Source organism: Branchiostoma belcheri, unplaced genomic scaffold (genome assembly GCF_001625305.1).
Source record: "Branchiostoma belcheri isolate BF01 breed outbred unplaced genomic scaffold, Haploidv18h27 scaffold4, whole genome shotgun sequence".
Classification (NCBI taxonomy): Eukaryota; Metazoa; Chordata; class Leptocardii; order Amphioxiformes; family Branchiostomatidae; genus Branchiostoma; species Branchiostoma belcheri.
Window position 1 is genome coordinate 5,290,895 of NW_017804020.1, and position 13,215 is coordinate 5,304,109.

General features: G+C 43.9%; 3 protein-coding genes across 3 annotated transcripts in view; 1 reads left to right on the top strand and 2 right to left on the bottom strand.

Moving 5' to 3' along the window:
* Positions 1 to 6,869, top strand: part of LOC109477302 — an 11,796-nt gene extending 4,927 nt beyond the window's left edge. The window contains exons 5-15 of the mRNA XM_019778424.1: positions 947 to 1,204; positions 1,501 to 1,725; positions 2,252 to 2,716; positions 3,092 to 3,267; positions 3,551 to 3,732; positions 3,897 to 3,999; positions 4,110 to 4,249; positions 4,489 to 4,585; positions 4,902 to 5,079; positions 5,687 to 5,815; positions 5,995 to 6,869. Coding sequence (XP_019633983.1) covers positions 947 to 1,204; positions 1,501 to 1,725; positions 2,252 to 2,716; positions 3,092 to 3,267; positions 3,551 to 3,732; positions 3,897 to 3,999; positions 4,110 to 4,249; positions 4,489 to 4,585; positions 4,902 to 5,079; positions 5,687 to 5,815; positions 5,995 to 6,086 — 2,045 coding nt within the window. The 3' untranslated portion in view covers positions 6,087 to 6,869. The remainder of the gene's footprint in view (positions 1 to 946; positions 1,205 to 1,500; positions 1,726 to 2,251; positions 2,717 to 3,091; positions 3,268 to 3,550; positions 3,733 to 3,896; positions 4,000 to 4,109; positions 4,250 to 4,488; positions 4,586 to 4,901; positions 5,080 to 5,686; positions 5,816 to 5,994) is intronic.
* A 90-nt stretch (positions 6,870 to 6,959) lies between these two features.
* LOC109477308 (peptidyl-prolyl cis-trans isomerase-like 1) lies at positions 6,960 to 8,791 on the bottom strand. The gene is made up of 3 exons (XM_019778440.1): positions 8,673 to 8,791; positions 7,908 to 8,062; positions 6,960 to 7,695 (listed from the first exon to the last, which is right to left on the bottom strand). Exons 1-3 carry the CDS (start codon positions 8,732 to 8,734, stop codon positions 7,406 to 7,408), a joined length of 507 nt encoding a protein of 168 aa, XP_019633999.1. The 5' UTR covers positions 8,735 to 8,791; the 3' UTR covers positions 6,960 to 7,405.
* A 539-nt stretch (positions 8,792 to 9,330) lies between these two features.
* LOC109477402 (phosducin-like protein) lies at positions 9,331 to 13,197 on the bottom strand. The gene is made up of 9 exons (XM_019778654.1): positions 13,105 to 13,197; positions 12,130 to 12,381; positions 11,874 to 11,999; positions 11,483 to 11,601; positions 11,198 to 11,300; positions 10,967 to 11,029; positions 10,716 to 10,766; positions 10,391 to 10,515; positions 9,331 to 10,028 (listed from the first exon to the last, which is right to left on the bottom strand). The coding sequence occupies exons 2-9, from the start codon at positions 12,319 to 12,321 to the stop codon at positions 9,938 to 9,940; spliced, it is 870 nt and encodes a 289-aa protein (XP_019634213.1). The 5' UTR covers positions 12,322 to 12,381; positions 13,105 to 13,197; the 3' UTR covers positions 9,331 to 9,937.
* Positions 13,198 to 13,215: the final 18 nt, after the last annotated feature.

A 13,215-nucleotide genomic window follows, 5' to 3' on the forward strand; every position in this document is an offset into this window, starting at 1 on the left:
GTAAAACGGCCGAGGACGTGGCCCCGGTAGATATGAATATACAAGCATTTCCAGATTTTGATCCAACAAGATTTTCACAAGAGACATAGTCAAAGATTCAACGAATCTTACTCAATGGTCATATAAGACAGAATCGAGGGCGACATGCAAATGCCCCCAATGTGAATTTCGTCGAAAATTTAGCTCAGTTCGGCACCGCCATTTTGACGATTTCACTGTTAAGCAAATATGACCATTTATCTAACAAAATACGTTGTAAAACCCTCCAAAAATTGATCATGTCAAGAGTACATGGCATTCCCGTCTGGTACATGTAACGCAACGAAGGTAAATATGCCACAAACCAGGCTCAACGCAGCTGTAAAAGTCGGATGAAATTTCATCCAACTGCCGCGCGAAAAGAGTTTCCTTAGCAACGGCGTTGCTAGGGATCGCGGATCGATTCGAACTGCAAATAAAAACGGTTCGAAACGCGTTCGATTTAGTACGTGGCGTGACGGCTGTATATTTCATTGTGGGAGGAGTTTGAATCTAATAGACCCATTCGACTTTCACGGATCGCATAAACTGCCTACGTCACAGGGGGGACATTTCGAATAAAAATTACGTCACAGGGGGGACATTTCGAAAGTTCCTTTCACGGATCGCATAAACTGCATACGTCACAGAACAAAATAACCTTACATTGTTGTACGGAATGCCACCATACAAAGTTGGTGCCTGTTTTTCTGTCATTTCCACATATATTGCCGAGAAAATAGACACTTACCTACCTTTTAGTAAAAAAATGATCTGCCAGGGGGAACACCGCGAGTGCAAGCCACGTTCGACTTCAGCGTTCTAGAACGACGTTCTTTCGAAATGTCCCCCCTGTGACGTAAGCAGTTTATGCGATCCGTGAAAGTCGAATGGGTCTATTCTTCTCACACCGAACCCATCATCACAGTGGGGCCGTGTGGAACATTTCCCTGGCAGCCGACCGACGCCACAGTCGACTGTGACTACAGCTATACCAGTTCGATACGCTACAGATACTACACGTCTTCGACGTCGTACGACTTCTACCCTAATGGACGCTGCTCTGTTAACTGTTCAAATAACCTTCCGGTGACGGGGGCGTCAGTCATTTATCCCGATGGAGGAGGCTACTACTACTGCCACCCAGGGGACTCCATGTGGTTAGGAATTGAACCATCTTGTCATGGTAAGGGCTATGATAAAAGGTTTATTCAAAAATTACAACCTAACCTTTAATTTAATACTCAGATAACACGCCTGAAAGCGTCTGAAAGTTACAGAACTCCAGTCGTGTGTAACAGTTTAATCCTTCCTTTGTACTATAGAACTGTTTTATTGTCGCAACCCCTAACCACTAGACCAAAGTATCAGTGCCAATATGTAATAGTGTCAATACCGTTGAAAACTCGTATGTGACACCTCTCCATGATTGCTCACTTTTTCGGCCTGTTACACACATTACTGGTCATTACTCCTTCGCAGAAAAGCCGTGTGGAGATTTCCCATGGAACACCCCTGATGTAACAGTAGACTGCGACTACGACTACCGCGGGACCTTCCAGGACGGCCCAGGGTATGTACATGTACGTGGCCGCTGCAGCATGACATGCCTGAATGCGACAATGCTAGTGGGTCCGCCGGATGGCGGATATTACTCCTGCAGCGTCAACAACGCGAGCTGGACCGGCACCGAACCTGTCTGTATCGGTAGGGGACAACATTTTCTTTAAACAAACATGAGCTTTGTGCCTAAACTTGTTTGTCTATGCGTCTACTTCATCTCAACAGATCTCTAATTGACGTTTTAACTACCGCTTGTCATTGCTCAGATGGAGAGGAATAATGACGGTACCCTGCTTTGGCTCTTTTTTGTCGTGTTTTTGTACTAGTACCCTTTTTTGCCAGCCCCCCCCCAAATATACAGTACTATGGAGTGCAAAAAGATAAAAAGCCCAAAACGCGCCAAACTAATATAAGCCAAGGCCCAAACCTCTGCTTAGAGAGTATCAATCTGGGTCGCAAGCCAATCTAGCGGACAGACCGGACACAACATACATAGTAAATGCAGATTCTATAGCACCCGTTGATTTGGCTCAAATGAAACTTCATTTCAAAATTCATTTCATTACTAGTAACTGATTATACTGATCTGATGCCTTGTAAACTTTGTGACTCGACCACAGCCGTTTTAGAATGCGCGAAGACTAGTAGTTTTTATTCTCCTCTCTCCCAGGTGGATATGACAACTCGTCAGTAACAGAGAGCAAGGCTAACAGAGTCCGGCTGGTGGGAGGAGAGTTCTACGGCTGCGTGGAGCTGTACGATAACGTCACACAGCAGTGGGGACCTGTCACTGGGTTTTCGTTTGAGTACAACCCGGTGTGGGAGTCCAGGATGTCATGGGCTGACCTAGTGTGCAGGGACGTCGGATTTTCTGGAGGTTTGGCCACTTATGCATTCCGTACAGGCAACCGTTGGATCATGGCGATATCATGGCAGATGTCCCCTTCCTACACCAGACCTAGCGATACTGGGCCCAATTTCTTCCTGGACAGGTATTCTCCCGTGTCCGCTGGGGGAGTTCAACACCTGTACGACACTGTGGATCGGGTGGTCCGGGGCGACTGCACGGCAACAGAGAGTCGGTGGAACTGTAATGAAAGACTGATGTGTCTGGCCTGTCAGGGGCAACCAGAAAGTGAGTAGCATCCCGCCACGCTGAATATGCATTGCTGAATTATGAATTATCATGATTAGGTAAAAAAAAAGGCACACAAGTGTTCCCTACCCTCAATTAAGCATGATTAAAACAGATGAAGCAGCATGTGCCATTTGAAAGTATTTTGTGTGACTCGTCCGGAGATCTACCTATTAGGCCATTGCACCTGTCTACTGAAAAGTTGAATCATTAGTGTAGAAAGTATGGTGAATCGGGGAGAAAGTATCAATAAGTGAGTTAACAGACATAGACCTGTCAATGATAAGATGCTGATACTTTATCGCGAGAAGACTAAGAATCCGGTTATTGCCGTGCATTACATGTGTTGACTAACTTTTCGTGACTGTCCGGCAGTCCGGGGGGACTTGTACTGCAACTCCACAACCATGTCGGTCAGCTTCCTTCGGGATTCACTGGCCGGCCATGATGTTCCCAGCATGCACCTGCGAGACCCATCATGCACTGCGGAAGTCAACGACACTCACGTGACTTTCAGTTCTGCTCTTGGCGAATGTGGGACAACAGCGGCGGTACGTCTTTTAAAAGAACTACACGTCATTAATGTTGCTGTGTCAGCAGGAATGCGCTATTTAACATGGACATGTGGAATTGTGGAAAAGGGACGTACCGAAAGATTATGAGAAGCTTAAAAAACGACAGGCAAAAGAGATTGAAAGAGATCTGTCCCGTCAGCCCTCTCAAGAAGAGCACTTCCTTACCTTATTTTCTGGCAATTGTGGAGTTTTCTGCATGCACAACATCTGGTGATGATCAATGATGAAATATAAATATGCATGATAACTGTATTCACAGGAGAATGGCACAACCAACAAGATCATCTACACCAATGACGTCTTCGCATCCTTGCTGGAAAGTTCCACGTATGGAGCTGACGTCATCACCACGACCACGGACGACCGTTGGACGTTCAACTGTCATTACGTCAGAGATGACTCCGTAGCTGTCGGCTCCCTGTTCCCGGTACCGCCTTCAAGGTAGGTGGTAGTGTCAAGGAGATCGCTATGACAACAGGTAAAATCAATTTTGCCTGAAACAAGAAACGTGGCCATATTCTGTTTCCTGTTTCATCATCAAAAATTGTCCTAAGAGCTGTTCGCAACACTCTCGACTGTCTGTACTTTTCTTTTTTCTCCCCCAGCGTGGTGATTCTGCACGGTGATGGCTCCTTCACCTTCAGTATGAGCCTGTATCGGTCAGACAGATTCTCCCAGCCGTACACACAGTCAGACTTCCCTGTAGAGGTACGTATGAACCTGTACGGGCTAGTAAGACAATGTTATACATAATCCAACCTGGTAATGACATTTGTCCAATTTACTCCCCGTGCCTATTTCTATTCCGGCGTCCCCAGGTGACGGTAAGCGAGGACATGTACTTCGGTATCTCGATGGAGGCCGCAGTATCCGGCCTGGTCCTGTTTGTGGACAACTGCAAAGCGACGCCGTCGTCCACCCCTGGCGGTTCCACACAGTACTACATCATACAGGACGGGTAGGAACAAGGTTTATCCAAGGACATTATACACAAGTTTATCCAATGTCTCTATATGTACTTGTGTCATGAAAAAATCTTTTGAAAGCTGGTTTAAAACATTTAGTTTTCCTCATGTTGAATAACCCTGTTACCCGGGCAAAATTGATACAAATGAGGACCAAAACGTCGGAGATGTGAAAACTCAAAAAGCCAAGAGAACCAGTTGTAGTTCATTGATGCATTTTCCAACCTTCCAGATGCCACCAGGACGACAGTCTTCAGGAGTTCCCAAGCACCTCTGCGACTTCTGCTCATTACGGGATTTCTGCCTTCAGGTTCACCAACGAATCACTGGTACATTTTTTGCTGCTCTCCGACGTGCTGCATTAATCTCTGATTCGTTTGATTGTTGCGATATTTTTAAGATCTAAGTTAAATTAAACAAAATTTTTAAGATATTGGTCATGACAGTAGTGTCAGTCCATCATTACTTGAAATTCTGTTCAAAACCTGGTTCAATACGGTTGAAAAATATTTCGGTAATATAAATTACCGGTACTTCAGGTTCAGGGCTTGATTTCATCCGATCACTAGTAAAACTTGCATGAGAACACTTTTTCCGAGGCCTCATTGTAGCAATGTTTGACAACAAACCCCTCATTTTCCCCAGCGTCACGTGTACCTGCACTGTGACGTCATGGTGTGTCTGGAGAACAACTCCGGCTCCAGATGTGACCAGGGCTGTGTCAGCTCGCGCAGGCGCAGACGGGCCACAGAAGACAGGGTGGAGGAACGTGTTACCCTGGTGCAGGGTCCGATCGTTGTGGCTCCTGATGAAACTCCAGATGGTAACGAAATAATTCACAGTCTTACCTTTACCTCTCCAATAACCTACATACAATTTACCTACTGTACTTATTCAGTAGATTGATTACCTGGGTCAGGGGCCAGTCATCTGCGAGCATCAGGTGGTGATGCATGGCGGCTACAGTCCTGCACAGGTCCCGCCAAGTTGTTCTGTTTCCAGCGCAGAGTCGCAGACCCTCCAGTCGGTTCTGGGTACAATTGCGTAACTAATAGACACCCTAAGCTCTTATCGGTTAACCTCAGATGACCTGCACTGCCACAAACAATGAATTTTTCAAACATAGAAACGCGTCAGCTGACTTGTTTTACCGATAATTGTTTCAGGTCTATCACGATATTTTTAAACGAAAGGCTTGGGGAGCACGCGTTTAAAGATTATAAATTTGTTCGTGGCAGGTCATCTGAAGTTAACCGATTAGAGCGTAGGGGGGGGGGGAGCAACCGCACACAGAAAAGCTTGCTCCGCAGCATGCAATACTTGAAATCCCATAACCGCCCTCAGACTGGACCAGGCTGGCAGTGGACAGTGGATTCCGATTACCCGCGTGAAAGTACCAGTTTCACATTTTGGTTGGTTCCATGCTGCAGGTGTCCCAAACACCTGGGTCTCAGCAGCGGCAGGACCTTCAGCTGCAGCAGCTGTCGTCCTGATTGCCATAGTAACAGGCATATGTCTGCGCCGTGCCAAGCGCAAGAATGCAATCAAGGATGTGGAAGGTCAGAGATGAAGACTTTCTTTTGCCTGATATGTACTCTGCCTGTCTTCACATTTTTATGATCTGCAAAACAGCCATATATATCTTCCTATTAGAGCACTGAGTAACATTGTTGTAGCTTTGACATGTTGGTGACCGATAAATGTTTGGCTTATTTTGTGTTTATCTTTTCGGTTTCAGGGCACAACAATCTTGCTTTCGTGAACACCTCGAGCAAACCGGCAGAGACTGTCAGCAGCGCCCCCTCCCGGGACCGGGCCAGCAGCTTCTGAACCTGCAGACGATTGTTCAGTTTTTCCCTGGTCAAGTTGTTTTTCGACCTGCTTGTTTGCGGACAAAATAGCTCAAGATATGGCTAGGATTTTATCAGATTTGGTATATGGCTATGGGCTGGTGAATTTGTGAACTTTGTGCTGTGTGTTTATTTTTTGTTTTAAAATGTAGAGATGATGTTGGGCAAACAACAAGCTTGAGCCAAGTGTGAAAAGCAAATGTTGGGATATTATCAGATTTGGTCGTCTACACATATGAAAGCAGTACTGTTACTAGTACTGCTGTTTGTCCATCATCAAGTTGAGACTGTGTGATGTTCTTCAAAGTTTGCATTCTGTGGATTTGTTATCAGTTTGTTGTGTGTTTAGGTCGAAGATATCTTAAATTTGCTGTTTTATAAAAGCATTATATTAATAGTTGGCACTAAGGAGTACTGTTATATGCTGACCTTGTCTGGTGACTGGACATGTAATTGACTTCCAAAATGTTTGTATGAGCTCCTCCAGTGACAAAGATGCCACCATTCTTCAAGTTTATCACTGTTCTGGAATCGTCTTCCTTTAAAACGGTAGTAGATATCAACAACTTTGATTCAATAATTTTCAGGGCACCACCCTAATGTTTAGAATTGTTTGAATGTAGCGTGCCTTTGGGCACTGATGATTGTCAATACGAGTAGCAAGTGAAGTAGAGTCGAATGTTGTATCTACATGCATTCTACAGAGCTCCTGCTGTTACCAAACCCTGTGTTTTTCCTGCTTGTTTTATTAAAAAGCTTCTGTGTGAATTTCAACATGTTGTCTGAGTTATAGTGAATTACAGTATGACAAAGATTGTGAAAAGCATTATTAAGTTACCGGTAACTACATTTGTACTACCTGGGTAAGCCTGTATTGGGTTTGGCACTGCATTGTTCCCACTAGCTATAGCACCACCAAGTAAGTTGCTAGAAGCTCCAGTCAGTACAGTCCTGAAGAAGGTAGCAGAAGGACAACCAAAATGTAGGTAAGTAAGAAGAAATTGGTAGTCAACAAGAAAACTAATTATCGTGGGTCAGGGTTAACCTCCACTCTGCCAAGAATGTACTGCACATCTTTGGGGTTCCATCATAAGTCAGCAGGGTTGCCATGACATCATCTCAGGTTCATTCTTTACTATAAATGTTTGGAATGTACATTATTGGTTTACCTACAAATGTTTAACAAAAATCAGACATGTCTTAGCATGTATACATATCAAAAGTGACCATATGAGTAGATTCCCCCATGGACATTCTGTAGAACATCCTTGATTCCCCCATGCCCAAGCTCAATCAGTATCATTGTGAGGGATATGCTTTAACTATTTTGATATCGTCTACTGGTCTGTCATCGTTCCCAGTTTCAACCATCCCCACTTTCTTCACCACGCCCATCCCCTGGCACACACGACCAAATATGGTGTGTTTGTTATCAAGCCACTGTGTCGGTGCGAGCGTGATGAAGAACTGCGATCCGTTGGAGTTCGGGCCACTGTTCGCCATGGACAGAATTCCCGCGCCCGTGTGCTTCAGGTCAGAGGTGATCTCATCCTCAAACTGTGGTCCGTAGATTGATGCACCGCCTCTGCCTGACACGAGAAATAATGCATTCATTAGTGAAAACGTGAAAATGATCTCAAGTTCAGCTTATCTTCCCCTGATCGTGACAGACAGACATTGTGTACATTAGATACAGATCATCATTTTAAGGACGGGTGTATGAGTGTGTGTAAACAATAACGCTATATATAATAACATTATTATGTGTGTGAGAGAGTGTATTTGGGGGTGGTTGTTTTACCTGTTGCTGTTGGGTCTCCCCCCTGGATCATGAAGCCCTTGATAATCCGGTGAAACTTGATGCTGTTGTAGTACCCTCTCCGGGACAGTTCTGCAAAGTTACAGCAGGTCTTGGGTGCATGGAGCCAGTACAGCTCCACAACTATGGTACCCATACTGCACAGGGAGAAGAAAAAGAGTCATGCAGTGAATATCTTCAGGTTTTGAATATGATGCAACCTACACTATACGAATCCTCTTAATCGGGTAACATTACTGGTTCAAAATTACCTTGATCTAGCAGTTTTGCTCCACATGTTATACTAAATGTTCTCCAATTCTTTATCTAACCTGTCTTTGAATTTGTTTCACTTTATTTTTTGTCTTTTTGATTTGATTATCAAAATTGATTGATGCAGTAGAGCATTTGTATGGTGAGGAACCGTTACAACCTTATCAAGTGACAAAAACATAATGGAATGTGGAGGGAGGTGGAAGAGGTCTCAATCAGCTTCTGACCTGTATTATTACATACCCCCTGTCCAGTCCAAATATTTGACCCCCCCCCCGGCCAGGCCACTCAGACCCCCCTGTCCAGGCCACTCCCCCCTCTGTCCAGGCCAGATATTTGACCAACCCCCTTGTCCAGTCCAACCTCTTCCACCCCCATTTATCCGTTTTTGTTTTTTAATAGCCCAATTTTTACCTTCATCCCAGCGAGATATGCCCCCCTCCCCCTTTCGCAAAATTGACCACGACAAACTTCTGAGTCTGACTTTGAACCCACCTGGTCTCCAGGGTAACGTTCGGAGGCTGCCACGTGGGCGGAGGGATCCCGGGATCTGACATAACTCAGGGTCAAGTTCAAAACGCCGCTTTCTATTGTTATCTTCACGCGCGCGTAGGAACCACGCTTCCAAAACAAAGAGACAGAAACTAGCCGCGGATTCGTCCCCCGATACTTCTGGCCACCGCATGACAGACACTAGCCACTAATTCGTTGCGCACGATTCTGAACACCGAGAGCCAGAAACTAGCTGCGTATTCATCCACCATCCTTACCACAAATGTTTGGCTGGGCGGATAAGGTTTTCTTTGGTCTTTTTTGACACTTCTGTTTGGGAAATATTCCCACATCACATCAATGTGAAGAACCAGAAATTACAGTGGTAGAAACAGTGCGCTTCTAATCTTCGTCGCCAGAGGGCGTAATCAATCAGCAACAAGACAAGAAAAGAACACAGAGACAAAATGCGAAACCTCACCTCAGTACACAACAGGATATTTATGTATTATGATTACTCTGTACTGTGTTATTACTTATACTGAGGTATTTCTTTTCAGCCAATCAAGAATCAGACCCAGATGGAGAGAAATGTCATGGTATGTCTCACCTGAGACGAAGAGGATGAAGAAAGTCTTGTACAATGTCTCTGTCATGACCAATCACAAATCTGAGTTTACAAATCTTATACAATGTCAAGCCCACAGAGTCTACAGTACTGCATCAGGTCAACACAATGAAGAACAACAAAATCTCATGGTGAAACCAGTTCACTTTGCAACTTACTTCTACATGCAATATTGTAAGTATTAGATCTTACTGTGTGATACAGAACAGGTTTGTATAATACTGCACAACAATTTGTTTTAACATTTTATAACATTACATAACTGTTACATGTACTTTTGAACATCAAAATGCCAGACTCTATCTACAAGCTGTGGGAAATACTCTAGCATGTAGGACATTATTAAAAGACTGTAACAAAAACTAACATGACATGAAACGACACAATAACTAAAATAGAGTATGACTAGGACAATATCCACAGGTCCTGAATAATGCCACATGAAAAGTGTACACAATCTTGTACACTTTTTTAAATACTTGCCTGACAGAAACTAGGCACAATCACAATTAATCAGGTTTAACATTTTTAACAAGTGCACGTGGGGCTTCTGACATGTAAAATTGGTACATGAGAACAAAGTTTACATCTGGCCAAACACTGTGTTGTCTGGAAACATTGTGTTCGTCTGGAAACCTGATCAGTCCACATCAAAGTCACTGTCATCATCCTGGCTGTCAGACTGCTGAAGGACGGTCGGCACATCTGCTTTAGACTGCAGCAGGCCATGTCTGAGGTGGGGCAGAAACAACAGTAAATGTACGAAAATCTGTCAAAAACTGAATGAAAAGTTTAAATCGAAATTGTCACAAATAACTTGTGTTTTTTTTTTTACTTCTTACCAAGCTAAGTGTTCAATTGGCTTTGTGTTCAAGTGTGAATAATAGCTGTTTGTTGAACTCATTACATTGTGTGTGTTTGCATATGTTAGTGTAATTGTGATTTACTAGTACATGTACAACCACAATCGTCTTAGATGGTTCTGGGGTTGTAATATAACAATCTGTATGGTTGTGTCTCATTGTCTCACTGTGAGAGTCCGTAGGACAGGAGAAACACTTATACACAATACACAATAACACAGACAACTTACTCCACTAAGAAGGACTCCAGATCACCAGCGAAGAAGTCTTCCCCTAGCTGGTCTGTGATTCGCAGGAAGTTAGCGACGAGCTGGCCCCCTCGGTATGCCAAGATTGCTGGCAGGCCTTTGGACGTCTGGAAGAGAAAATAGTTCTCAATTCTGTTTCAGTATTTTGTCAATGAGTTGCAATCAATACAATACTATCAATAAAAAGGGTTCACATATTAGACAGTAGGATCTTAAAATGCACACAGGCTTCATAAGATCTTTCCTGCTCTGTAACAATTACATCTTAGATCTTTGTTACCCTAATCACACCTGGTGAGACACTTACAAATGTCTGACTGACTTCTGCCTCGGAGGACTGTATCCGACAGAACTTCACCTGAGGAAGGAAGACAGACAGGTGTTCAAGCATCAGGTGTAAATTAGGACAGGTGTGCACACATTAGGTGTGATACTACAGCTGTCTATACAAGTCACAATGAATTACTCTAACTGTTACACTAGAGCTGCCCATGCATGTGAACAAAGCTAAACCTGGAACAGAATGAACATTTCTTAGGCCTGTTTAACCCTACTCACCCGAGGATGGTCCTGAGCTAGGCACTGGAAACAGCCATTGACAGCGTCACATCCTGGCACAAACTACAGGAAAGAGCAGGCCAGAAAAAAGTGTGTGAATACCTGTTATAATACCCGTCATAATGATTGTTTTCAACTTGACCTCTTGCTTCATTTTTCCTCCAAAATGTCCAAGAACAATGAATTGACAAAGACAATGAATTGGATTTGACCTCGATGATTGAAACTTACAGGTTCAAAGATGTGGATGATGATTAAGACGTGTTTGTTCTCTTTATCAATGGTGTCAACATACTGGCTTCTAGTCAGGTCTAGAACTTGTCCAAATGTTGGTCTGGAAAGTAGAAGGAATATGCAATGTTAGCATAGTGCTTGAAAAAATGTTATAAGAAACAATACATCTAACTATCTGTCAGATTGATGCTCTTCTCCATTGATGGTCCTGAGCAATTCCTGTATTGCAATTCAGGTCTTCCAAAAATATACTCATCCCGTATTTTCGCAATGAATACTTACAAACTGGCAGATTTTTGCTGCATCTCCCGTAGTCTCTGTCCTCTGTACCATCGTAGGGAATCCTCATCAAGCTCAACATCATCTTCTTCTTGCCCCTCTGTTTTCTCAGTGTCGTTCAGCTGCAAACAAATGAGATGTTTATTGCTAGTTCTCATTGATATGAATGACATGAATGAAGACAGATTGGTATATAATAAACAGGGCTTCTCTCATTTCTGACTTCCAATGAAAGGAGGAGTTGATGATGATCTATTTCATTAAGACACAGGTGACAGACGAGTGAGGTTCACACCTGACAGATGTTAGGCAGGTGTGCTTTGTATCTCACTCCTGCAGGTGATAGACAGGTGCGGTTCACACCTGACAGGTGTCAGGCAGGTGCAGTTCTTACCTCACTTCTGCAGGTGAAGGCCAGTTTCTTCACCAGTGCGACTTTCTCAGCCTGCTGCTCCGCCCGGTGCTCCGTCTCCAGCTGCTTGAAGCGACGCCAGTCCTCGAGAACTCCCTTTGGTCCCGTCTGTAGTGGGACAATTATTTGCTATAGGTCAATCATACCAGGCATAGAAACACAAAGAACATTCACTGCCTTGGTGTGATGTAAAAATGACATCCTGCATAATTTTCTGCAGAACAACAAACACACGTACGTTAGTGGCCTGGCCCTGCCAGGCGCTGGGGTCCTGGCAGCACCCTGGGGCTGTCCCCTGCACAGGTGCCTGTTCTGTCTGGTCCATGTCCTCCTTATCGCTGGCACACTCGTCATCAGATGCCTCGTCCTCACTACTGCTAACATAGTACTGCGTCTTCAGACCCAGTATCTTGTCATCCAAGGTCGTCATCCTTCAGGTCAAGATTGGTTCAAGCAGATGAGGTCAATACAAGAGGGTCCCCTTCTGTTCCTGTGGGGTCAGGAAGAAAGAAAAACAGACATGATACGTGATGAAGATCAGCTGACGCATACCTATTAATGCTATTGTCCCGACAAACAATAAGACATGATACAATTGTATTATAAAGTCATCATGTGCCCAGATTAAACATTACAAGATCTGACTATGTGACAATTACAGAGACAGTCCCTACATTATTTACTGTCAGCTGAATTGGGGTATCTCTGTTACAACTCAAGGAAAGGTAACCTTTAACGCAACAAGGAGGTTAAAAACTTTATGCCTGGATCAAGGAAAATCAACTGGCATTTCCATGAACTGCAGATTGGTACAGTAGTCTTGGAATTATTTCCCTTCATCTAAAACATCTATGGAATTCTAACGTTACACTACAAGAAACCCCCAAAATTTATGATGCCTAACACAAAGCACACTCATAAACATGACTTTACACGACATACAATTTCTACCGGTGTATTAAGGCTTATCTAGGTCTTACATGACAGTTTATCACATGAAGTAACTCAATCCGCCACAAATAAATTTATCTGGCCTAGATCGTTACATAATTTGCTCGATTTTATTCATGCCGTTTCGTCATAAGCTTGCCTTCATCACACTCTCAAATAGGCGGCCTGCTCCGTTCTTCTGCCAATAATTTTCCTAACTCAAGTTCACAGTGTTAAACGGGCTTCCTAAGATACCACAGTAAGTAAAATTTCCTTCCCATACCAGATAGCGTTGCAGGCGATCAAATTATCTTCCGTTCAGCAACAGTACGTCCGCCTCGCCTCTCCCTCGCGCTCCGCAAAACAATCAAACAACTCACACTTTCACTTCCGG

Bases quoted from the DNA above. Each gene is read 5' to 3' on its own strand.
- LOC109477308 (XM_019778440.1), bottom strand. From the start codon at position 8,734: ATGTCAGATCCCGGGATCCCTCCGCCCACGTGGCAGCCTCCGAACGTT. The intron at 8,063-8,672 runs GTGGGTTCAAAG...CTCCCTGTGCAG, and splicing joins AACGTTACCCTGGAGACCAG to TATGGGTACCATAGTTGTGG. The intron at 7,696-7,907 runs GTAAAACAACCA...TTCTCGTGTCAG, and splicing joins GGGAGACCCAACAGCAACAG to GCAGAGGCGGTGCATCAATC.
- LOC109477402 (XM_019778654.1), bottom strand. From the start codon at position 12,321: ATGACGACCTTGGATGACAAGATACTGGGTCTGAAGACGCAGTACTAT. The intron at 11,602-11,873 runs GTAAGAACTGCA...ATTTGTTTGCAG, and splicing joins CCTTCACCTGCAGAAGTGAG to CTGAACGACACTGAGAAAAC. The intron at 10,516-10,715 runs GTAAGTGTCTCA...TTTCTCTTCCAG, and splicing joins CAGAAGTCAGTCAGACATTT to ACGTCCAAAGGCCTGCCAGC.